The sequence below is a fragment of the Callithrix jacchus genome, chromosome X (genome assembly GCF_049354715.1).
Source record: "Callithrix jacchus isolate 240 chromosome X, calJac240_pri, whole genome shotgun sequence".
NCBI lineage: Eukaryota > Metazoa > Chordata > Mammalia > Primates > Cebidae > Callithrix > Callithrix jacchus.
Window position 1 is genome coordinate 54,291,616 of NC_133524.1, and position 26,475 is coordinate 54,318,090.

Consider the following 26,475-nt stretch of genomic DNA (forward strand, 5'->3'; position numbering starts at 1 on the left):
ACTATTAACTGTAATTTTAAGCCACTAAGCTTTGGGTAGACTGTTAAGCAGCAAAAACTAACTGACGCACCCTCAGTGTGAACACTGTCCAGCCAAGGAGATGAAGAAAAGTCTTTCATTACCCTCTAAACTCCATGTTCAACTCAATGGCCATTCTTCTTTCCTCGGAGATGGCTCTCAGTATGGGTGATAATCTTGGGCCTTTTTTGTTATTTGTTATTTTTTTTTCTTTTTTTTTTTTTTTTAAGTTTTTCTTGTTTTTAATCTTGGGCCTTATAGAGCTCAACAGTCAGCAGAATTTCCTTCCTTGACAACAAAACCACCAGAGCATTGAGATGATGGTATCAGGATGCTCTCAGAAGCCTCAGACTGCATGCTAAAATCTGTTCAACGTCTTCCTTTCATCTCAAACCATGTAATATTGAAAGCAACATGCTCTATTACCTCTAATTTTACTGGACTAATTATATAAACTGTGTGCTATTAATCATTTTAGCTCCAGCACCTAACATAGTGCCTGGCACACAGCAGACACTCAACAAATGTTTGCTAAATAAACAACTGATTGACTGAATCAGGTCTTCTGATATTAAATATCCCCCCTACCTCAACTCTATTGTCCCCAACCACCCCTAGAGAGTTTAAGAGGCAGAATACTAGATTACCCTTAGGACTCCATGGAGCATCATCAGAATTCTTCTTTTTCTTGGGTCGAGATTTCAAAGCAGGGTCATCATCATCAGACTCCAGCGAAGGATAGACTGTAGGGAGAAAGAAAAACGGTAAAATGAGATCTCATCCAAAGGGTGAAGACAGAATGACACCTACTCCAGCAGCTCCTACCCCTCCCCTACAAATGTACCTTTTACTTAATCCACACTCAACTCCAAGAGTCCCTGAATGTACCACATACATTTCATGCCCTTCTCCTTTGCATACTTGCAACAAATGTCCTCCTAGATTCACCTAATTCTGATTCATTCACCCAACGTCCATTTAGTGAATAACTTCATGAGTTACTTTACTTACTCACTCTTCAAAATTCGGCTTTAGATTTACTTCCCATAAGAACTCTCCCCTCCCTCTCCTAATCTGATTCAGAGGCTTCCTTTTCAGCGGTCCATAGTATCCTGTGCATCCCTCTATTGAAGATGTTATATAATATTTAAGAGCTGATTAGTAAATCTGTTGACTCCAATTTACCGTGAGGGCAGGAATATGTATCATTTATTTCAAATTAAGGGAGCCTACTAACACAATGAAGCATAAGTGCTCAGTAACTGTTTACTAAGTAAATGAAGAAATAAACGGTACATACTTAATGTACACAAAGGGAATAAAAAGATCACCTGGCTGAACTGGGAACAAGTTTAGAACTGCATGGTCTGAATGGGAAAACACACATATATAAGTATTCCACATAACACAAACACATACAAATAAATAATTTTATCACACTCTCCTCTCAATCCACATGCAAAACACATGTGATTTAATGGGAAGATAGATGGTCTAGAAAGGTCCTGCTGATGAGATAACAATGTTGTTGCGGCTAAACCTATAAGTGAAGCAAAGTGAGAGTGAAAACTTTCTTCTAATGACCCTAATCCCACTCCTAGTGACTAGCTTCTAGTTTCTCTAGAATTCTACTTCATCAGAGGAATCCAGCCTCCTACTTCTTTCAGGAAAAGCCTCATTTTTCTAATGAGTCTATTTTCCAGGTGTTCCTTGTTGAACAAAGAGGTAAAATTCCTGCCTCTTGACTTCTTAAAGAATTTTCTTTTAAGAAAGAGGGGCCACTGATTGTCCCCAGAAAGAAATGACTACTAGTAAAAAAATTGACTGAGGAAAGTCCTCTCCCTATTAGCCCCAGTAACTGTCAATGATATGTCATTGGGTTGACAGTTTTTCCACCCCAAGGAAAATGTGTGGCATGGAACAAAGACCTTGAAACTCAGGGTCAGATAATTACTTAGAAATCCTGGATTGATCCACGAGTGGCCAGGAGAACTTCTAAGTCTTAGTATCTTCACGCATAAAATTGAAATACAACTACCTATTTGCAAAGTTGTGAGGATTACAAAATATGTGCAAGGCAACTACAAAAGGAATTCCATTCTAAGGTCCATGTCTTGCTCAAGAGGGGATAAGATATAGATAATTTAGACACTAATAAAAAAGTTTAAGAACATTTTCACGTTAAAGCAAATGCTAAATTAAAGAAATATTTTGGCATCATAAAATCAAAAATATTTTAAAACATACGACACAGCAAGGTAATGAACATGGTATGACAGTGGTTGAAGACAGATATATAGAAGAATGGAACAGAATAGAGATCCGAGAAATAAACCCTTGATTAATAACCATTATATGGCCAAATGACTTTTGACAAGGGTGCCAAGACTACAAGCTGGATGTTCACATGGAAAAGAATGTTTTGTTTATGCAATAAACAAAAATTAACTCAGGCCGGGCGCGGTGGCTCACGCCTATAATCCCAGCACTTTGGGAGGCTGAGGCAGGTGGATCACGAGGTCAAGAGATCGAGACTATCCCGGTCAACAAGGTGAAACCCTGTCTCTACTAAAAATACAAAAATTAGCTGGGCATGGTGGCGCGCGCCTGTAGTCCCAGCTACTCGGGAGTCTGAGGCAGGAGAATTGCTTGAACCCAGAAGGCGGAGGTTGCGGTGAGCCGAGATCGTGCCATTGCACTCCAGTCTGGGTAACAGCAGCAAAACTCTGTCTCAAAAAAAAAAAAATTAACTCAAAATGGATTAAAAACCTAAATGCAAGGCCTAAAACTATGAACTCCTAGAAGACAGGGAAAAGCTTCAGAAGACTGGACTTGGCAATGATTTCATGGGTATGACACCAAAAGCACAGGCAGCAAAATAAAAAAGACAAATGAGACTACATCAAATTTAAAACCTTTGTGTACAAAGGAAGCAACCGACAGAGTGAAAAGGCAACCTACAAAATAGGAGAAAATAATTGCAAAGAGTATACATATGCTCACTGACTTACAATGGGGTTACGTCCCAATAAAACTATTTTAAGTTAAAAACATCGTAAGTTGAAAGGACATTTTTTAAAAATAGTGATTTATTTTTTTAAAAAAACTCCCATGACAGGGAATGGAGCATCACACACTGGGGTATATTGTGTGGGGGGCTGGGGGGGAGGCTAGGCAAGGGACGGGGAGGTGGGGAGGGATAATATGGGGAGAAATGCCAGATATAGGTGATGGGGGGATGGAGGCAGCAAACCACCTTGCCACATATGTACCTATGCAACAATCCTGCAGGATCTGCACATGTACCCCAGAACCTAAAGTACAATAAAAAAATAATAATAAAAATTAAAAAAAAAAAAAAACTCCCATGACAGATTACAAAAGCACATTTTCAACCTAGGATATTATCAAGTTATGATGGGTAGCCCCACTGTAAGTTGAGGTAGGTACTAAATGAGTAACACTTTCATACCATAAAGTCAAAAAAATTATAAGTTGAACTATCATAAGTTTGGGACCATCTGTATAGATAAGGGGTTAATACCAGAATATATAAAAACCTACAACACAAAAAAATAAAATAAAATACAAAGTAGGCAGAGAACTTGAAGAGACATTTTTCTCAAGAAGATGTACAATTGGCCATTGAGTATAATCATTAGGGAAATGCAAATTAAAATCACAATGAGATATCACTTCACACCTGTCATTGTGGCCACTATCAAAATAATAGAAAGCTGGGCATGGTGGCTCACACTTGTAATCCTAGTACTTTAGTAGGAGGCTGAGGTGGGAGGATCACCTGAGCCCCGAAGTTCAAGACCATCCTGAGACTCCATCGCTATACAATTTTTAAACATTAACCAAGCTATGGTGTTGCGTGGCTGTGGTTCCAGCTACTCAAGGATGAAGCAGGAATATCGCTTAAGCCCAGGAAGTCAAGGCTACAGTGAGCCATATTCGTGCTACCGAATCCAGCCTAGGCAACAGAGTGAGATCTTGTCTCAAAAAAAAAAAAAAAAAAAAGAACAGAAAATATAACAAGTGTTGGTGAGTGAAGATAATGAAGAAGTTGGAAGCATGTACAGTGTTGGTGGTTAAATAAAATAGTGCAGCCATGCAGCCATTATGAAAAAAGGTATGAAGGTCTCTCAAAAAATTAAAACTAGGGTCAGCCACAATGGCTCACGCCTGTAATCCCAGCACTCTGGGAGGCTGAGGTGGGTAGATCATTTAAGGTGAGGAGTTTAAGACCAGCCTGGCCAACATGATAAAAACCCCATCTCTATTAAAAATATAAAAATTAGCCAGGTGTGGTGGTGAACGCCTGTAATCCCAGCTACTTGGGAGGCTGAGGCAGGAGAACTGCTTGAGCCCGGGAGTTGGAGGTTGCCATGAGCCAAGATTGAACCACTGCACTCCAGCTTGGGCAACGGCTCCATCCCCCCCAAAAAAATTAAAAATACAATTACCATATGATCCAGAGATCCCACTTCTAGGTATTATCCAAAAGAATTCAAAGCAAGATCTCAAAGAGGTATTTCCACACCTACGTTCACTGCAACATTATTCACAACAGCCAAGATGTGGAAGCAACCCAAATGTCCACCAACAGAATGGATAAAGAAAATACAGTGTGTCCAAAACAAATGGCAACAAAAGCCAAAAGAGACAAATGGGATCTAATTAAACTAAAGAGCCTCTGCAAGCAAAAGCACTATCATCAGAGTGAACAGGCAACCTACAGAATGGGAGAAAATTTTTGCAATCTATCCATCTGACAAGGGCTAATACCCAGAATCTACAAGGAACTTAACAAATTTACAAGAAATAAACAACCCCATCAAAAAGTGGGCAAAGGATATGAACAGACACTTCTTAAAAGAAGACGTTTTTCATATGTTCAACAAACATATGAAAAAAAGCTCATCATCACTGGTCATTAGAGAAATGCAAATCAAAACCACAATGAGATACCACCTCACGCCAGTTAGAAGGGCAATCATTAAAAAGTCAGGAAACAGAAGCTGGAGAGGATGTGGAGAAATAGGAACGCTTTTACACTGTTGGTGAAGTGTAAATTAATTCATCCATTGTGGAAGACAGTGTGGTGACTCAAGGATCTAGAACCAGAAATAACATTTTACCCAGCAATCCCATCACAGGGTATATACCCAAAGAATTACAAATCGTTCTATTATAAAGACACATGCACACGTATGTTTATTGCAGCACTGTTCACAATAGCAAAGACTTGGAACCAACCCAAATGCCGATCAATGATAGACTGGATAAAGAAAATGTGGCACATATACAACACCACGGAATACTATGCAGCCATAAAAAGGATGAGTTCACCAGGCACAGTGGCTCAAGCCTGTAATCCCAGGACTTTGGGAGGCAGAGGCAGGTGGATCACGAGGTCAAGCGATCGAAACCATCGTGGTCAGCATGATGAAGCCCCGTCTCTATTAAAAATACAAAAAATTAGCTGGGCATGGTGGCGCGCGCCTGTAATCCCAGCTACTCGGGAGGCTGAGGCAGGAGAATTGCCTGAACCCAGGAGGCAGAAGTTGCGGTGAGCCAGGATCACGCCATTGCACTCCAGCCTGGGTAACAAGAGCGAAACTCCGTCTCCCAAAAAAAAAGGATGAGTTCCTGTCCTTTGCAGGGACATGGATGAAGCTGGAAACCATCATTCTCAGCAAACTAACACAGGAACAGAAAACCAAAGACCACATGTTCTCACTCATAAGTGAGAGTTGAACAATGAGAACACATGGACACAGGGAGGGGAACATCAGACATTGGGGCCTGTTGTGGGTGGGAGAACAGGGGAGGGATAGCATTAGGAGAAATAACTAATGTAGATGACAGGTTGATGGGTGCAGCAAACCACCATGGCACATGTATACCTATGTAACCTGTACATTCTGCACATGTATCCCAGAACTTAAAGTACAATTTAAAAAAGGAAAAAAAAAGAAAATATGGTGTGTGTAGCCTTAAAAAAAGGAAATCTTATCACTATCACATACTACAACATGGATGAACACAGAGGGTATTATGCTAAGAACAAAAAGCCAGAATACTATACAATTCCACTCTTATAAAGTACCTAAAGTAGTCAAAATCACAGAAATAGAAATTAGAGGCCAGGTGCAGTGGCACACGCCTGTAATCCCTGCACTTTGGGAGGTTGAGGTGGGTGGATCACCTGAGGTCAGGAGTTTGAGACCAGCCTTGCCAACACGATGAAATTCCGTCTCTACTAAAAATACAAAAATTTAGCTGAGCATGGTGGCGTGTGCCTGTAATCCCAGCTACTCAGGAGGCTGAGGCAGGAGAATCACTCAAACTCAGGAGGTAGAGGCTGCAGTGAGCCGAGATTGCGCCACTGCACTCCAGCCTAGGCAACAAGAGAAAACTCCGTCTCAAAAAAAAAAAGCAAAAATAAAAAAAGTAGAAAGTGATGACCAATGGCTAGGGAGAAGAATTAGTGTTTAGAGGTATACAGTTTATGCGTTGCAAGATGAAAAAGTTATAGAGATCTGTTGCACAGCGTGAATGTACTTAACAGTACTGAACTGTACACTTTAAAATGATCGAGACAGTAAATTTATCAAGTCTAACAAAGCTTAAAGGTAAATAAGGGAAAACAGATAAATGTAATGGTATATGTTTTTTAAAATAAAATGTGCACACGCGCGTGCGCGCGCACGCACACACACACACACACACATACATGAAGAGGGTGTGGGGAGGGAGGAGTGACACCACTGATAATGGAGTAATAGGGAGTTCCAAGGATCTGTCCCTCCACTGAAACAACCATCAATCTAGCAAAAGATGTCAGAACAACTTTTATGGGAACTCTATAATCCAATAAAAATCTTAAGCAAGAAAGGGGGTGATTAACAAAGAAAAAGGCTGCTACAATCAAGTCTTTAAGAAACTCCAGATTCGGGTGGTTCACTTGAGGTCAGAGTTTGAAACCAACCTTGCCAACATGGTGAAACCCTGTCTCTACTAAAAATACAAAAATTAGCTGGGCATGGTAAAACATGCCTGTAATCCTAGCTACTAGGGAGGCCGAGGCACAAGGATTGCTTGAACCCAGGAGGTGGAGGCTGCAGTGAGCCAGTGCCACTGTACTCCTGCCTGCCAAACAAAGTTGTCGGAAAATCTCTATCAGAAAATCTCAGCTTACTAATGAGGCAAAGGAATGGAGGCTCAGTAACTGCAGACAACAAGGAATATAATCTTTGTAAAAAGTAGCCAGGGAAAGTCACTAAATAGATGATTATAGTTCATAACAAACAACAAAAGCAAACTAAGGAAGGAAACTTTGACTTCTAGAGTAAACCACATTATAATATTCAAAACGTCCTGTTTCCAACAAAAAATCATGAGGCAGCAAAGAAAAGGAAAGTATGGCCTATTTACAGAAGAAAAAAAAAGGGAGAAACTGATAAAAAAAACTGTCCCTAAGGAAGCTCTGACTTTGTGTTTACCATACAAAGACTTTAAAATCAACTATGCTGAAAGAGCAAAAGGAAACCACTGACAAAGAACAAAAGGAAACCAGAAGAATGATGTCTCAACATAACAGAACAAAAAGCAGCAACAGAAAGATAAATGGAGTATCTCTAACACATAAAAATTAAACGTACTTTTAAATAAATCATGAGTCAAAGAGGAGACCCCACAGGAAAACAGAAAATATTTCCATTAAATAAAAATGAAATTGCAACATAAAACTGGGGAGATGCAACTAAAGCTCTGCTTAGAGGGAAATTTAAAGTGCTAAATGTTTACATTAAAAATTAGGAATATCTCATGATAAAGGAATCATTACAACTGATATCACAGAAACACAAAGGATCATTAGAGACTACTCTGAACAACTATACACCAACAAATTGGAAACCTGGAAGAAATGGATAAATTCCTGGACAAATGTAACCTATCATGCTTGAACTGTGAATAAACAGAAAACCTGAACAGACAAGAAGCAATGAGACTGAAGCAGTAATAAAACGTCTCCCATCAAATGCCCAGAACCTGATGGATTCACTGCTGAATTCTACCAAACGTTAAAACAACAATTCTATCTTAACTCAAAAAAACTGAAGAGGGAATACTTCCACAAAACTCATTCTATGAGGCCAATCCTGATACCAAAACCAGACAAAAATACAACTATTAAAACTACAGGCCATGAGTTCCTAGTGAAAGGACAAAAACAAAAACAAAACAAAACAAAAAATGACAGGCCAATATCCCTGATGAACATAGATGCAAAAATCCTCAACAAATACTAGCAAACAATTCAGTAACACATTAAAAAGATCATTCGCCATGATTAAGTGGGATTCATCCCAGAGATGTGAGGATGCTACAATTACACTGATCAATAAATGTGATATTTCACATCAATAGAACCAAGGAAAAAAATCATATGATCATTTCAATAGATGTTGAAAAAGCATTTGATAAAATTCAACATCCTTCATGACTAAAAACCCCTAAAAATTGGGTAAAAAAGAACATATCTCAGCCGGGTGCAGTGGCTCACGCCTGTAATCCCAGTACTTTGGGAGGCCAAGGTGGGTGGATCACCTGAGATCAGGACTTTGATACCAGTCTGGCCAGTATGGCAAAACCCTGGCTCTACTAAAAACATAAAAAATTAGCTGGGCATGGTGGCAGGCTCCTGTAGTCCCAGCTAGGTGGGTGGCTGAGGTGAAAGGATCACTTGAGTCTGGGGGAACGAAAGCTGCACTGAGCTGAGACTGTGCCACTGCACTCCAACCTGGGTGACAGAAGGAGATGCTGCCTCAGGATACAAAATCAACATACAAAAATCAGTAACGTTTACATATGCTAACAGTGAACAATCTGAAAAGAAATTTAAAAAGATATCCCCTTTACAATATCTACAACAAATTTAAAATATCTGGTAATAAATTAAACCAAGTAAGTACAAGATCTCTACAAGGAAAACTATATAAAACACTGATGAAAGAAATTGAAGGGGACATACAAAAAATGGAAAGATACCATATATATGCACATGGATTGGAAAAACTAATATTACTGAAATGTCTATACCACCCAAGAGCAATCTGCAGATTCCATGCAATCCCTAACAAATACCAATGACATTCTTCACAGAAATAGAAAAAGCAATCCTAAAATTCATACGAAACCACAAAAGATGCCAAATAACTAAAGCAATCCTGAGCAGGAAGAACAAAGCTGGAGGCATCATACTAACTGATTTCAAATTATATTACAAGGCTACAGTAACTAAAACAGCATAGTACTGGCACAAAAACAAGATACATGGGCCAATGAACATCATAGAGAATCCAGAAAAAATCCATCCACTTATAGTCAACTTGCTTTCCACAAAGGCACCACAAACATTCACTGGGAAAAGAGCAGTCTCTTTAATAAATGGTGTTGGGAAAACTGAATATTCATATGCAGAAGAATGAAACTATATAACATGGGGAGAAATGCCAGATATAGGTGACACGGGGATGGAGGCAGCAAACCACATTGTCATGTGTGTACCTGTGCAACAATCCTGCATGATCTTCACATATACCCCAGAACCTAAATTTTAAAAAAAAGAAAACTAAACAAACAAAATTCTCTCACCATATACAAAAATATCAATTCAAAGTGGATTAAAGACTTAAATATAAGACCTGAAACTATGAAACTACTACAAGAAAATATTGGTGAAATGCTATAGGACATTGGTCTGGGCAAAGATTGTTTTGGAGTAAGAACTCAAAAGCACAGGCAACAAATGCAAAAATAGACAAATAGGATTACATTAAGCTAAAAAGCTTCTGTACAGCAAAGGAAACAATCAACTAAAGTGAAGAGGCAACCTACAGAATGGGAGAAAATCTCTGCAAACTATCCATCTGATAAGGGATCCATAATTAAAATATATAAGGAACTCAATAGTAAAAAAACAAATAATCCAATTTTTTAAATGGGCAAAATACCAGAATGGACATTTCATAAAAAAAAAAAAAGACACAGAAATGACCAACACGAGCTCCTAAAGGAAGCACTAAATATGAGAAGGAAAAACTTTTATCAGCCACTATAAAAACACACTGAAGCACACAGACCAGCGACACTATGAAGCAACCATCCATATAAACAAGTCTGCAAAATAATCACCCATCATGATGACAGGATTAAAGTCACACATAACAACATTAACCTTAAATATAAATGGGCTAAATGCCCTAATTAAAAGACATGGAATGACAAGCTGGATAGAGTCAAGACCCATCAGTATGCTGTCTTCAGAAGACCTATCTTAAGTGTAGACACACATAAGTTCAAAATGAAGGAATGGAGGAAAATTTACCACACATATGAAAAACAAAAAAGCAGGGGTCACAATCCTAGTTTCTGACAAAACAGACTTTAACTCAGCAACGATCAAAAAAGACAAAGAAGGCATTATATAATGGTAAACAGTTCAATCAACAAGAAGACCTAACTATCCTAAATATATATGTACGCAATACAGGAGCACCCAGATTCATAAAGCAAGTTCTTACAGACCCACAAAGAGACTTAAACTCCCACACAGTAATAGTGGGAGACTTTAATACCCTACTGACAATATTAGACAGATCATCAAGACAGAAAATTAACAAAGATGTTCAGGTCCTGAACTCAGGTCTGGATCAAGTGGACCTGATAGATACCTACAGAACTCTCCACCCAAAAACAACAAAATAGACATTCTTCTCATCGTCACATGGCATTTTAATATTGATCACATAATCAGAAGTAAAATACTCCTCAGCAAATGCAAAACAACTGAAATCATAACAGTCTCTCAGACCGCAGCACAATTAAATTAAAACTCAAGACTAAGAAATTCACTCAAAACCAAACAATCACATGGAAACTGAACAACCTGCTCCTGAATGACTCCTGGGTAAATAATGAAATTAAGGCAGAAATCAAGAAGTTCTTTGAAATGAATGAGAACAGAGAGACAACATACGAGAATCTCTGGGATGCAGCTAAACCAGTGTTAAGAAGGAAACTTATAGCACTAAATGCAAGTAGCAATTTTTAAAAATACCAAAACAAAAAAAAGTCTGGGCACGGTGGCTCACACCTGTAATCCCAGCACTTTAGGAGGACAAGGTGGGCGGATCACCTGAGGTCAGGAGTTTGATACCAGCCTGGTGAAACCCCATCTCTACTACAAATGCAAAAATCAGCTGGGTGTGGTGGCATGTGACTGTAATCCCAGCTACTTGGGAAGCTGAGGCGGGAGAATTGCTTGAACCTGGGAGGCGGAGGTTACAGTGAGCTGAGACTGCACCACTGTACTCCAGCCTGGGTGGCAGAGCAAGACTCTATCTCAAACAAACAAAACAAAAACAACAGCAACAACAAAAAGAGAATAAAAGTAAAAATACCAAAAAAAGAAATGAGAAAGTTCTCAAATAAATAATCTAAATGATAATCTCTGAAACTGGAAAAAGAATAAAATAAACCTACAGCAATCAGGATGGAAATAGCAGAATATAATTGTCAAAGATACGACATAGAAAATAAAACCAAAAATACTGAAAAGATCAATCAAATTGACACAATAAGGCTAGGCACAGTGGCTCACACCTGTAATCCCTGCACTTTGGGAGGCCCAGGAATGATGATCGCGAGGCCAGAGTTTGACACAAGGCTATGCAACATAGTGAGATCCCCATCTCCAAATAAATAAAAAAAGCAGCCAGTGGCACGCACATTTATTAAATAAAAAACAAAAATAAAAACAGGCCAGGTGCAGTGGCTCACGCCTGTAATCCCAGCACTTTGGGAGGCCAAGGCGGGCAGATCACCTGAGGTCAGGAGTTTGAGACCAGCCTGGCCAACATGGTGAAACGCCATCTTTACTAAAAATACAAAAATTAGCCAGGCATGGTGGCAAGTGCCTGTAATCCTAGCTACTGGGGAGGCTGAGGCAGGAGAATCCCTTGAACCTGGGAGGTGAAGGTTGCAATGAGCCAAGATCGTGCCATTGCACTCCAGCCTGGAGGACAAGAGCAAGACATTACCTCAAAAAAACAAAAATGACAAAATGCCATACTGCCCAAAGTAATTTATAGATTCAATGCTATCCCCATCAAGCTACCAATGACTTTCTTCACAGAATTGGAAAAAACCACCTTAAACTTCTTATGGAACCAAAAAAGAGCCCACATAGCCAAGAAAATCCTAAGCAAAAAAAAAAAAAAGGTGGAAGCATCACGCTACAGGACTTCAAACTACATTACGAGGCTACTGTAATCAGAACAGCATGGTACCGTTATGAAAACAGAGATACAGACCAATGGAACAGAACAGAATCCTCAGAAAGAACGCCACACAAGTACAACAATCTGATCTTTGACAGACCTGACAAAAACAAGCAACAGGGAAAGGAGTCCCTATTTAATAAATGGTGTTGGGAAAACTGGCTAGCCATATGCAGAAAGCTGAAACTGGATCCCTTCCTTACACCTTATACAAAAATTAACTCAAGATGAATTAAACATTTAAACATGATGTCTAACACCATAAAAACTCCAGAAGAAATCCTAGACAATACCATTCAGGAAACAGGCATGGGCAAGGACTTCATGACTAAAACACCAAAAGCAATGGCAACAGAAGCCAAAATAGACAAATGGGATCTAAATAAACTTAAGAGCTTCTGCATAGCAAAATAAACTATCAGTAGAGTAAACCAGCAACCAACAGAAAAAATTTTGCAGCCTACCCATCTGACAAAAAGGGCTAATATGCAGAATCTATGGAGAACTTAAACAAATTTATAAGAAAAAAACAACCCCATCAAAAAGTGGCAAAGGATATCAACAGATACTTTTCAAAAGCGATAGGGTAATTAAGTTAAAATGAGACCATTAGGGTAGGCCCTAAAACAATCCAACCGGTGATCTTTTAAGAAGTAGTGATTAGGACACACAGAGAGATGTCATGAGCACGTATGCACAGAGGTATGACCATGTGAAGAGGCAGCAAGAGGAAGGCCATCTGCAAGCTAACCAGAGAGACCTCAGGAAAAACCAACTCTGCCGGCACCTTGATCTTGAACTTTCAGCTGACAGAAGTGTAAGGAAATAACTTTATATTGTTTAAGCCACCCAGTCTGTAGTATTTCGTTATGGCAGCCATATCAAACTAATGCAGGACACACAGAACCTCCATCTCAAGAATTCAAGACAATGAACTGAAAACAGAACTAGTAACAGTAAAATAAGGCAGTCCAACAGAGGAGCGATATGGGAAAGAATCAACTATTTTCCTCCATATTAGCAATAGCTAATAAGAAAATGTAATATATAAAAAGATGCCACTTTTATTAACCAAAATAAAATTCCTAGAAATAAACTGAAGAATAAATAAACCAAAGAGGAGATATATAAGAAGATCTGAATAAAGAGAGAGAGACCATGTTTGATGACAGAAACATAAGATGGCTGCTGCTCATACCCAAAAGGTAAATAAGAGAAAGACATCTGGCTGGGTGTGGTGGCTCATGCCTGTAATCTCAATACTTTGGAAGGGTGAACAGGTGGATCACTTGAGGTCAGGAGTTTGAGAGCAGTCTGGCCAACGTGGTGAAACCCCCAACTCTACTAAAAATACAAAAAGTTAACTGAGCATGGCGGCATGTGCCTGTAATCCCAGCTACTTGGGAGGCCAAGGCAGGAGAACTGCTTGACACAGGGAGGTAGAGGTTGCAGTGAGCCCAGATCATACCACTTCACTCCAGCCTGGGTGACAAAGTAAGACTCAGTCTCAAAAAAAAAAAAAAAAAAAAAAAAAACATAAAGGCCAGGCGTGGTGGCTCACGCCTGTAATCCCAGCACTTTGGGAGGCCAAGGCAGGCAGATCACGAGGTCAGGAGTTCGAGACCAGCCTGGCCAAGATGGTCTCGAACTCCCAGCCAAGCCTGGCCAAGACCAACCTTGTCTGTATTAAAAACACAAAAAAGTTAGCCAGGCATGGTGGTAAGTGCCTGTAGTCCCAGCTACTCAGGAGGCTGAGGCAGAAGAATAGTCTGAACCCAGGAGGCGGCAGTTACAGTGAGCCAAGATCGTGCCACTGCACTCCAGCCTAGGTGACAGAGTGAGACTCTGTCTCAAAAAAAAAAACATACAGAATGGTATCAATGCTGTTCAGAAGTTGTACCAGTTCAAAAACAATTTTCCATGGCATGTTGTTTACAACCAATTAGTGGTAGACTTTTTCACAACTACAGAGAAAGCCTTAGCAACATAAGACATACAGACAAAAACTCAAAATCACACAACAGTTTGCCTCTCAGAGAAAAAAGTAAATGGTGACTCTTAACTACAAAATTTAATTCTGATGGGGTAGGAGGCTATCTGACAGAGCAGATTAAGAATTTACAAAGACACTTTCCTCTGTATTTGTTTGTTTTGCCAAAAAACACTGATAAAGACTAGGCCCTGGATCAGATTTTAATTTGATTAAGGTGGTATCTATTTTAACCACATGCCCTCCACAATCCAGATTTGGAAAGAGGAATCCTGAGTCCAGAGCTTAAGACCATAGAGAAGCCACTGACTGTAATGCTGGGTACAAATGTCACTGGGCTCTAACTCGTCAAGAATTATTATTAGGACTGCTATTATTTGAGTCAGTGTTTTGGCTTCAAAGTCACACAGACTTTGAGGGCTGTGGCCCTAATCTCTTTTTGTATGCCTTATTTTTAGTGTACAAATTTTCAGGACATGAGGTTATATTCAGGAATGCAGAAATCCCAGTATAGTCTAAAGGCCTCTGATGAAAGATAGTCTCCATAAATCAATCCACAAATACCACGCAATCCTTTGACAAGATGATTCTAAAATTCATCTGGAATAGAAAAAGCTCAACAGCAGCCTCGAAATTATGGAAAAATAAGAACAAGTAGGGAGGTTTCTCCTTAGTAAGCTGCCTTTCCATGGCTGCTGGGCAAAGCAGGGAGAGGAATGAGGGAGGAGAGGCTGAGTGAGCTGTTCTAAGAGGACTGGTTAAATCAAGTCCAGATGTCTGAGGTGCAGGTCAATGTGATTTGACTGCTCACAGTAGAGTGGGTGGTCAGGGGAACTTGCCATGTCCCTAAAATGAAGAAAGCCTTGCTGAGCATCTATGTCTCCTCAGGTTTACAACAAGGTCTGTAGAGGGGATTTACTCTACCAGAAACAAAGTCTTTGGTAACTAACCTATATGGTATTGTCACAGGAATAGACAAGTTGATTTTCATTTTCTTTTTAACATCTATTTGGTGAAATAAAAAATTTTTTTGACAAGTTGATTTTATGGAACAGAATAATATTAATAATATCTAATACACAGTACTTATGCACTGGGCAATGTTTTAAGTGCTTTCTGTACATTTATTTAACTCTCACAACAACCTATGAAGTAGGTATGATGATCACAGAGAGGCACAGAGGTTAACTAGCATGACCAAGGTCATATAGCTATTAAGGCACAGAACTGGGACTATGTGGAAAACAAGTCCCCATTATATATGGGAATTTAGTTTATGACAAAGGTAGAACTTCAAGTCAGGGGACTAATGATGAACTAGTCACTAAATGGTGTTGGGGGAAATGACTACCAATGTGAAAAAAAATAAAGTTAGATTCTAACCTCCCATAATTCACAAAAACTTAATTCCAGATAAAGAGCTAAAATTTTAACTCCTTTAGGGGAAAATACAAGAAGGTCTTCTTAATCAAAATGTAAAATACAAAAAAAACTATTAAAAACTGATATATAGGCAGCGGGATGCAGTGGCTCACACCTGTAATCCCAGCACTTTCGGAGACCAAGGCAGGAGGATCACCTGGGCAACATGGCGAAACCCCATTGGTACAAAAAATAATCTGGGCGTGGTGGCATGCACCTATAGTCCCAGCTACCAGGGAGGCTGAGGTGGGAGGGTTGCGGAGGTCAAGGCTGCGGTGAGCCATGATTGTGCCACTGCACTCCAGCCTGGGTGACACAGTGAGACTCTGTCTCAAAAAAAATTTCATAAAGATGACAATGTAAAAATAAATATCATCTACATGCTAGAAAGACACAATACAATTAAAACACAAGCCTAAAAGGAAACATTTTTCAACATTCCAGAATATACAAAAAATGCTCCAACAAATGTAGAATAAAGAACTCTTACAAATTAATAAGAAAAACAAAACATCCCAATAGAAAAACGGGTAGAAAAATTCACAGAAAAGGAATAAAGAAGAGTCAATAAACATATAAAACAAATAGACACCATCTTTTGCCATAGAATTCACAAAAATTAAAAAGGCTGGTAGTATTCACTGCTGGTAAGGCTATGGGCAAACAGATATTTCTCATACACTGATCATATACTGGCCCTTTTGGAGGAAAATTTGGCATTATTTATTAACATTTGTCTTGCACGTACCCTTCAACTCAACAGGTCTATCTCCTCCCTAGAAAAAAGATTAACTGGCACACAGGCACAAAAGGTTACTGTAAAAATTTTCATTGAAGTGTTGTTAGTAAAAGTATAAACTTAGGAACAACTTAAATGTCGATCAGTAGGGAATATGATATATTTCTATATTACAGAACACTATGCAGCAGACAGATCTCTATGTATTGATAAAGTAGATCTCTGTACTAACATTGAAAGAAAACTAAGCAAGTTTCAGAACCACACACACTAAATAAAACTATACTTCTATCTACATATGTCTACATACAAATATAAACACAACAAATTAAAAGGTATACGTAAAAACAATGACAAATGTTATCTGTGGGCTCAGAGGTTAAGAGTGTTAGTCAAAAAGAATTTTTGCACTGTCTCAATCTAATTTTGGTCAATAAGCATTAACCATATTTGTATAACTTTTGAAACAGTAAAAACAATGGCTGGGCATGGTGGCTCCCAGCACTTTGAGAGGACAAGGCAGGTGGGCAGATCACTTGAGGCCAGGAGTTTGAGACCAGCCTGGCTAACATGGCAAAACCTTGACTCTAGTAAAAATACAAAAATTACTAAGGCGTGACGGTACACGCCTGTAATCCCAGCTACTTGGGAGGCTGAGGCACAAGAATTGCTTGAACCTAGGAGGCGGAGGTGGCAGTGAGCTGAGAAGGCACCACTGAACTCCAGCCTGGGCGAACAAGGAAGATTCTGTCTCAAAAACAAAACAAAAATACACTTACATTATACAGTCACCTGCATTATACAAAAGAGTGCCTTATACATTATAGTACTCAATAAAATCTTGGCTTAAAAAAAGGAGTCATCTCTTAAGTATAAAAAGTCCACTGAAAGGTCATTATACACCTTTCCAAGGGACAAACTGGCCAACACAGAACACAAATGACACAGACGATGGCAGTCTAACAGGCAAGACAAAAAAAAATCATCAGCAGTAAAGGTTGGACATTACTAAAAATAGAGGATAGCAAATTATAACCGCCATTGTTTGAAGGCTTTCCCTGAGCAAGAAACTGTGCCAGATGACCTGTATAAGCATAATCTGGAATTCTTAACATTAACCTGTGAGATACTCCCATTTTACAAATTCAGAAAATATGGCTTAGAGAAACCAAGTATCAGGCTTAAGGCCAGACTTTTCTCACTACAACTTGTCCTCTACGGGGACTAGGATGGAGACTGACACTGAGGAGACCCCTTCTGCCCCGAACCCATGTGCTTAGCTGCCCTTACTATACTCTGCGTCCTTGAAGCATGCTCCCAAACTGTCCTGTTCATCCAGACTGGCGTTCTCCTCCTCCTCCTCACTCTCAGTTCTCCAGTATGCTGGTCGCTTGATGGGCCGCTTCCCTGGGGTGCGCTGGGAAGCAGGACTGTTAGACACTGTACCCAGCCCACTGCTGGAGCTTCCACTACTTCGGTCCTGCCCGCCGGTCCACCAGGCCTGCAGGCTGGAGGCAGCCGGTGAGGACGATGAGGACTGCAGGTTGGCCATGCACAGCATGCCCTGGATGGCCTCCTGAGTGCTGGGAGAAGCTGGGGCCTCGCTGCAAGGGACAGAAGAGAAATACTGATGGAGTTGATTTTAGCTGTCAGAGTAAACTGGTCATCAGAATACTCAGGGAGGAGGGATAACAGCTATGAAGATCAAGGTGGGAGGAAGGGGAGAATCATCCAAAGTAAAAATTTAGAATTCAACCTAAGGATCAAGACAGTATCAAAGACTGTTTTCATGAAAAGCCAGTCCTTTTTGCCTTATGTCTCTCCATAGACAGCAGGCAAGGTGGCAAAAAGCAGGGCACACCTCCCTCCCTGTTTATGCATGCTGTATTCTCCTTGCATGATTCTTCCAGCCCCTCTTCCCAACTTCCTAAGTGCCCAAAATCGATTCCTCTTAAAGTCTATACATCTTATTACCAACAGATCTTAAATTCCTTAGGACAGGTTTCATGCCTACTTTATTCTTTCACCCAAATGCCTTGGATAATTCTTTGTCCCTTTAAATGGCTCAATAAATTATCTACTAATTGGCTGACCTGGCACCTTGGGCGGGAGCAGGGGTTGCTGTCTGATAGCCTGGAAAGGGAAGATAAAAGCCAGTACTCACGTGAGGGCAGCATAGTCAGGTCCCCCCACCTGCCTGCTGGCCTTGAGCAGATCAAGAATGCCACCAGCTCCACTACCATTCCCAAGCTTGCCTTCAACCCCTTCCACCATGTCCTCGTCTGTTGTATAGTCCTCCTGTGGGAGAGAGAGTGTATCACCTCAACCGCCCAGGATTGGTCTAGTAAGGCCCCAATACAGGGGTGATGGTCTGACTCCTGCCATTAATATCTTTTGAGCACCAAGTATAGACCAAGTACTAAGCAGAACATTCATTCTTTTATCTTAATTTCCAAGGTATCTTTGTGAGGTAGGTATTTTACTCCCATTTTAAACAGATAAGAAAACTAAGGCACAGGGAAGTTAAATAATTTGTGCAAGGTCACATCAGATACTTCATGTTAGATACTTTCTGCTAAATCACACTTGACTTTTATTTTTTGAGATGAAGTCTCGCTCTATCGCCAGGCTGGAGTGCAGTGTCACAATCTCGGCTCACTGCAACCTCTCCTTCCCAGGTTCGAGTGATTCTCCTGACTCAGCCTCCCGAGTAGCTACTACTACAGGCTAATACACCACACCCAGCTAATTCTTGTATTTTTGGTAGAGATGGGGTTTGAACATGTTGGCCAGGATGGTCTCAATCTCTTGCCCTCATGATCTGCCCACCTCGGCCTCCCAAAGTGCTGGGATTACAGGCGTGAGCTACGGCACCCAGCCCACACTTTTATTCTACTCTGTATTAAAGGATATTTTAATGTATTTCGATTAAATTGAAATCTTCCATTTACAAACTCAGCACACTTAGCACACAATCTTTCATTTAATAAATATTTCATTGTGTACACTGGCTCACCTGTGATTCAAGCAATTTGGGAGGCCACGGCAAAAGACTGCTTGAGCCTAGGAGTTTGAGACCAGCCTGGGCAACACAGCGAGACCCTAACGGTACCAAAAAAAATTTTTTTTAAAGAATTAGCCCCATGTGCCGGGCGTGGTGGCTCACGTCTGTAATCCCAGCACTTTGGGAGGCCGAGGCAAGCAGATCACAAGGTCAGGAGTTTAAGACCAGCCTGGCCAACATGGCAAAACGCTGTGATTACTAAAAATAAAAATATTAGCTGCGCATGGTAGTGGACGCCTGTAATCTCAGCTACTTGGGAAGCTTAGGCAGGAGAATCGCTTGAACCCAGGAGGCAGAGGTTGCAGTGAGCTGAGAACATGCCATTGCACTCCAGCCTGGGCAACAAGAGCAAGACTGTCTCAAAAAGAAAAGAATTAGCCCTGTGGTGGTATAAGCCTGTGATCCCAGCTACTAGGGAGGCTGAGCTGGTCCTGGAGGTCAAGACTGCTGTGGACTATGATCATGCCATTGCACCCCAGCCTGGGCAACAAAGGAGACCCTGTCTCAAATAATAATAATAATAATATATAAATTATTCACGAAATGAATGCATAGGATGTCTTTCTCCCCACATATCCCCCAACTAGAATGACAGTCTGCCTTCTGTCTCTATCACCAGAATGAACAGAAGACTAGATCCAGGGCAGAAGCCTACCTCAATGTCAAATTCAACTTCTCCTGGTTCACGAACTCGGTTGGGGTCAGAGCAAGGCTTTGCACGGGGCAATTTCCGGGGAAATTCTAGAAAACAATGGAATGCACTTATTATGAAGCTATGATTAGCATTTCAGCCAAATACCCAGTAAAAGAAAAATAAGACTAATTTTCTTGGAAGTAATGACCACAGATGACTAATTTAGAGAGGTTAGGGATCAGTTGATAAATAAATCTCTAGAACAAAGGAAACAATGAAGGCCTTTAGAACCTAGTATAGCAGAATGTCAACAAGTGCAGGCCTAAGGTCTTCAGTGCATCAAGAGGGCCAAAATCAAATATAAAACAGGCAGAGCCTGGGCACAATGGCTCACACCTGTAATCCCAGCACTTTGGGAGGCCAAGGTAGGTAGATCACCTAGGGTCAGGAGTTTGAGACCAGCCTGACCAACATAGTGAAATCCCATCTCTACTAAAAACACAAAATTAGCTAGGCATGTTGGCACAAGCCTGTAATCCCACTACTCAGGAGGCTGAGACAGGAGAACAGCTTGAACCCGGGAGGTGGAGGTTGCAGTGAGCCAAGACTGTGCCATTGCACTCCAGCCCGGGCAGTAACAGCAAAACTCTGTCTCAAAACAAACCAACTAACCAACCCCAAAATACGGGCAAGGGAGGAAAAAGAAAGAACAGAGACACACTTGGTCTTATTATGAGAGTTGCCTTCTCCTTTCCCAATCTCTCGTCAATCTGCAGCTCATCATCTGAATCCAAGTCAAATTCGTCTTCCATCACCTGTTCTGCCACCAGTCTAGCCTTGTCCGCCTTCTTTGCTATCTTGGCTCGCCGAGATTTGGGTAAATTCTTCACCCTTTTCGTACTGAAGGGAAAGAGAATATAAAAACAGTCACTAGCAATATTAAGATTGCAATTCTCTCAACACTAACCTACAGATTCAATACAATCCCTATCAAATTCCAGTCAGCTTTTTAAGTAAAAAGTTAGTAGTAAAATGTATATGGACATATAAAGGACCTAACACAGCCAAAATAATTTTGAAAAAGAACAAAGTTGGAGGACTTAGACTGCTCAATTCCAAAATTTACTCTAAAGCTATGTTAATCAAGGCAATGCAATATTGGCATAAACACAGACATACAGATCAGTAGAAAAGAACTTTTGAGTTCCAAATAAACCCTTAAAATTAATGATCAACTGATTTTTGAAAAAAGGTGCCAAAGCAACTAAGTGGGGGAAAGGATGGTCTTTTCAATAAATGTTGCTGAGAAAAATGGATGTAAAGAGGCTGGACACAGTGGCTCATGCCTGTAATCCCAGCACTTTGGGAAGTCGAGGTGGGTGAATCACAAGGTCAGGAGTTTGAGACTGGCCCGACCAACACGATGAAAGCCTGTCTCTACTAAAAATACAAAAATTAGCCAGGCGTGGTGGCAGGTGCCTGTAGTCCCAGCTACTCAGGAGGCTGAGGCAGGAGAATCGCTTAAACCCCAGAGGCAGAAGTTGCAGTGAGCTGACATGGTGCCAACTGCACTCCAGCCTGGCGACTGAGCGAGACTCAGTCACATACACAAAAAAAGAAATATGGATGCAAAGAAATGAATGTGGACCCTTACCTCACATCACACACAAAAATGAACTCAAAATGCATCACATATCTAAATGTAAAAGCTAAAACTACAAAACAAGAGGAAAACAGAGAAAAATATCATTATGACCTGGGATTAAGTAAAATTAAAAATTTTTGTATTTCAAAAGAAACCATTAAGAATATAAAATATAAGCCACAAACTAGGAGTCAATATTTGGAAATTGTTTATCTGGCAAAGGATTTTTATTTGTATCTAGAATTTTTTTTTTTTTTTTGAGACACTGTCTCACTCTGTCGCCCAGGCTGGAGTTCAGTGGTGTGATCTTGGCTCACTGCTACCTCTGCCTCCCAGGTTCAAGTAATTCTCCTGCCTCAGCCTCCCAAGTAGCTGGGACTACAGGCATACACCACCACACCTGGCTGATTTTTGTGTTTTTAGTAGAGACAGGGTTTTACCATGTTGGTCAGGCTGGTTTCGAACTCTTGGCCTCAGGTGACTCGCCTACCTTGGCCTCCCTAAGTGCTGGGGTTACAGGTATGAGCAACCATGCCCAGTCTGTATCCAGAATATTTTTAAAACTCTTAGAATTCAATAATAAGACAATACAATTATAAAACAAGCAAAAGATTTGAATAAGACATTTCTCCAAAGATAATATATAAATGGCCAACAATCACAGGAAAAGATACTCAACATCATTAGTCATTAGGAAAATGCAAATAAAAACCTTACTGCCATTTGTGACAACATGGATGAAACTGGAGGACATTATGCTAAATGAAACAAACCAGACACAGAAAAAAATATTATCTAACTTATATGTAGAATCTAAACAAGTCAAACTCAGCTGGGTGCAGTGGCTCATGTGTATAATCCCAGGGATTGGGAGGCCAAGGTAGGAGAATCACTTGAGTCCAGCAGTTCAAGACCAGCCTGAACAACAGAGCAAGATCCTGTCTCTACCAAAAAAAAAAGTTTTTTTGTTTTGTTTCTAAATTAGCCAGGTGTGGTGGCACATACCTGTAGTCCAAGCTATTCAGAAAGCTGAGGTAGGAGGGATTACTTGAACCCAGGAGTTCAAGATTACAGTAAGCTATGACCACACCACTGTGCTCTAGCCTGAGTGACAGAGCAAAAACCCTGTCTCAACAAAATTTGTTTAAAAAGTCAAACTCATAGAAGCAAAGAGTAAAATGGTGGTTACCAGGTGGAGAGGAGATATACTGATAAAAGAGGACAAAATTTCGATAATGTAGGATAAATTCTAGAAATCTAACATACAGCAAGGTGACTATAGTTAATACCACCATCTTGCAGCCCACCTTAGCCTCTCAAGATGTTGGGATTACAGACATGAGCCACTGCACCCAGCCATATTTTATTTATATTTTATTTAAAAAAATACACATACAGGCCGGGCGCAGCGGCTCACACCTATAATCCCAGCACTTTGGGAGGCCAAGGCGGGTGGATCACGAGGTCAAGAGATCGAGACCATCCAGGTCAACAAGGTGAAACCCCGTCTCTACTAAAAATACAAAAATTAGCTGAGCATGGTGGTGCGCGCCTATAGTCCCAGCTACTCGGGAGGCTGAGGTAGGAGAATTGCTTGAACTCAGGAGGCGGAGGTTGCGGTGAGCCAAGATCACGCCATTACACACCAGCCGGGGTAACAAGAGAGAAACTCCGTCTCAAAAAACAAAAAAAATTCAGCTGGATTCTGGTAGTGTATGTCTGTAGTATCAGCTAACTCAGGAGGCTGAGACAAGAGAACTGCTTGAGCACAAGCAATACAGCAAGACTCTGTCTCTAATGATTTTTTTTAAAAGTTAAAAAAAAATTTCAAACGTATATAAAAGTATAATGAATTCTCATGTACCTATTACTCAGCTAAGTTTCAGCAACGATCAATACAGCCAGTCTTGTTTCATCTATACCCCACTCTCTGCAAAACACCAAGTTTAGAGAGAAGCCCAGACATAGTATCATATCATCTGTAAATATTTCTATACTTTGACTATCTGGGTTCACTTAACAGCTTCTGGCAGCCGCAGCAGGTAATAAGCAGCAACAGAAGAGGGACCGCTGGTGGGGTCGGGGGCAGGAAATATCTTATTGTATCCTCAATAGCCATTATAGGCTGGATTCAGGACTCTAAATTTTCTCCTCTCCAGGAGACCTATCTTGAGTTCTGGATAAAGGCAATATTCAGCAGTCTCTCTAATCTTACACTTTAGTAACTGGATTCTCATCCCCCAAGAATAGCTCTGTTGCTTTCACAATCTGCCTTACTCTCACTCCCTTTTTCCTTATTTACCACACAGGTGGGCCCAGATGAACCTGAAGATAACTTTTTCCTACAAAGAGGCTATTAAGTTACCTTGGTTGGTTGTGTTCCTACATTGTTCATACTCTGCACTTGGCTCTTGACTGCTACTATCTAGTGTTCTGAGTAAAATAGCCCATACTGCCTTCCCCTGCATCTGCCTCTATGTATTTCAGGCTGACAATCTTCTTAGATTCTGGCCATAGCCACATTGTTATCACCACCTTCATGGTGAATACTTTTGTCTCTATCTTCACCATTTATTATTATCATTAATTAAGCATTTATTATATGGCAGGCCCTATGGTTAACGTTCTACATATATTATCTCATTTAATCCTCCAACAACCCTAAAGTAAGGTTAAGGTTTTGTTTTGTTTTTTTTTTGAGATGGTGTCTTGCTCTGTCACCCAGGCTGGAGTACAGTGGTATGATCTCGGCTCACTGAATCTTCGCCTCCCGCATTCAAGCGATTCTCCTGCCTCAGCCTCCCAAGTAGCTGGGATTGCAGGCACATGCCACCACGCCAGGCTAATTGGTTTGTGTGTGTGTGTGTGTGTGTGTGTGTGTGTGTGTGTGTGTGTTATTTTAGTAGAGATGGGGTTTTACCATGTTGGCCAGGATGGTCTCGATCTCCTGACCTCATGATCCTCCCGCCTTGGCCTCCCAAAGTGCCAGGATTACAAGCGTGAGCCACCATGCCTGGCCTTAAATTAAGTTTTTTTGGTTTTTTTTTTTTTGTAAAGTAAATTTTAACTATAGAATATGTATAATGAGGACACTGAAGCTCAGAAAGGTTAATTAGTTTGCCAAAGTAGAACAGTGAATATGTATCACAGCTGGGATTTAAACTTGGGATTGCCTGATTCCCAAGCCCATGATTTAGTTGTAAACAGCTTTTATTTTCTTTTAAAAATTGTTCCTTTAAAATTACTTAAAGAAAATACATGCTCATTGTACAAAATTCAAATGCTACTGAAGTGAAAATTTGCTCTCTTACCTCCCTATCATACTTTCCAGGGATAGTCACTGTTAAAACCTTGGTATAACGAGGTCAGGCATGGTGGCTCATGCCTGTAATCCCAGCATTTTGGGAGGCTGAGGGAAGGATCACTTGAGGATAGAAGTTCGAGACCAGCCTGGCCAACATGTGGAAACCCTGTCTCTACTAAAAATACAAAAATTAGCTGACGTGGTGGTGTGTGCCTGCAGTCCCAGCTATTTGGGAGGCTGAGACACGAGAATCACTTGAACCAACAGGGTGGAGGTTGCAGTGAGCCAAGATCGCACCACTGCACTCTAGCCTGGGCAACAGAGCAAGACTCTGTCTCAAAAAAGAAACTTGGTGTAACAAGCATAAAATATGCAACTAGGCCAGGGGGCTCACATCTGTAATCCCAGAACTTTGGAGACTGAAGTGGGAGGATCACCGGAGTCTAGGAGTTAGAGATCAGCCTGGGCAACTGAGAGACCCCATCTCTATTTTTTTAAAAAAAGTACTTACATACATACATACATACACACACACACACCACTTCACACATATCACATCACGCTATTTGCCTAAATGTACATACATATCTCTGGAAGAAAACCATTGATATTGGTTGTCCATGGGGAGATAAACAGGAAAACAGATGGGTGTGAGATTTTTCACTGTTCTCTTTCACATTGTTTTATTTTTAAACCTTGTAAATTACATTCTTAAACCTCTTCAAAAAATACAAATAAAAGTCTATTGCTTTTCCATACATGCATATACATACACATGTGTGTACATGCCTTTTTAAAAGTAAAAATGGAACTATTCCTATGTATTATTCTGTAACCTGATTTTTAAAAATATACCTTGAACATCTGTCAATAGATATTGAACTATCTCATATATTCTATAGATACACTATTGTTTATCCAGCCCTTACTGATGAACATTTGGATGTTTCCAGTTACTATTACAAACAATGGTACAGTGAATACTGAATATTTGTCATTATATACTTGTGTACAAGGATTTCTGTAAACTAAATTCCTAAAAATCTAATGGCAAGTCAAAAGGTGTAGAAAAAACTAATGCTTTTAGTAAGTATGCTATACTAATTTCTACCAGTGGTTCTCTCCCAATGACTTGCTCAAGTTTCTAGAACTAGTATAAAATCTTTCTCAGGCTTGCCAATTCAATTTCAGACCTCTCCCTCTACCCATCTCCAACACCACACCATGGTTCTCTGAACTAAGCAATGACACATCATTAATATCTAGGTATTGCCCTAAGTACAGTCCCTCCTCATCCACGTCC

General features: G+C 40.3%; 1 protein-coding gene across 8 annotated transcripts in view; it reads right to left on the minus strand.

Moving 5' to 3' along the window:
- PHF8 (PHD finger protein 8) overlaps positions 1–26,475 on the minus strand; it is a 108,223-nt gene that overhangs the window by 25,142 nt on the left and 56,606 nt on the right. For 4 of the 8 annotated variants that reach the window (XM_035287573.3, XM_035287569.3, XM_078364018.1 and 1 more), the window contains 6 exons: positions 20,945–21,123; positions 20,245–20,330; positions 18,781–18,823; positions 18,619–18,658; positions 17,816–18,129; positions 666–761 (listed from right to left, as the gene is read on the minus strand). In XM_035287573.3, the coding sequence (XP_035143464.1) occupies positions 666–761; positions 17,816–18,129; positions 18,619–18,658; positions 18,781–18,823; positions 20,245–20,330; positions 20,945–21,123 (758 nt within the window). Of the gene's footprint in view, positions 1–665; positions 762–17,815; positions 18,130–18,618; positions 18,659–18,689; positions 18,824–20,244; positions 20,331–20,944; positions 21,124–26,475 lie in introns of all 8 variants that reach the window. The other 4 variants (XM_035287572.3, XM_035287568.3, XM_078364017.1 and 1 more) reach the window with 1 other exon arrangement.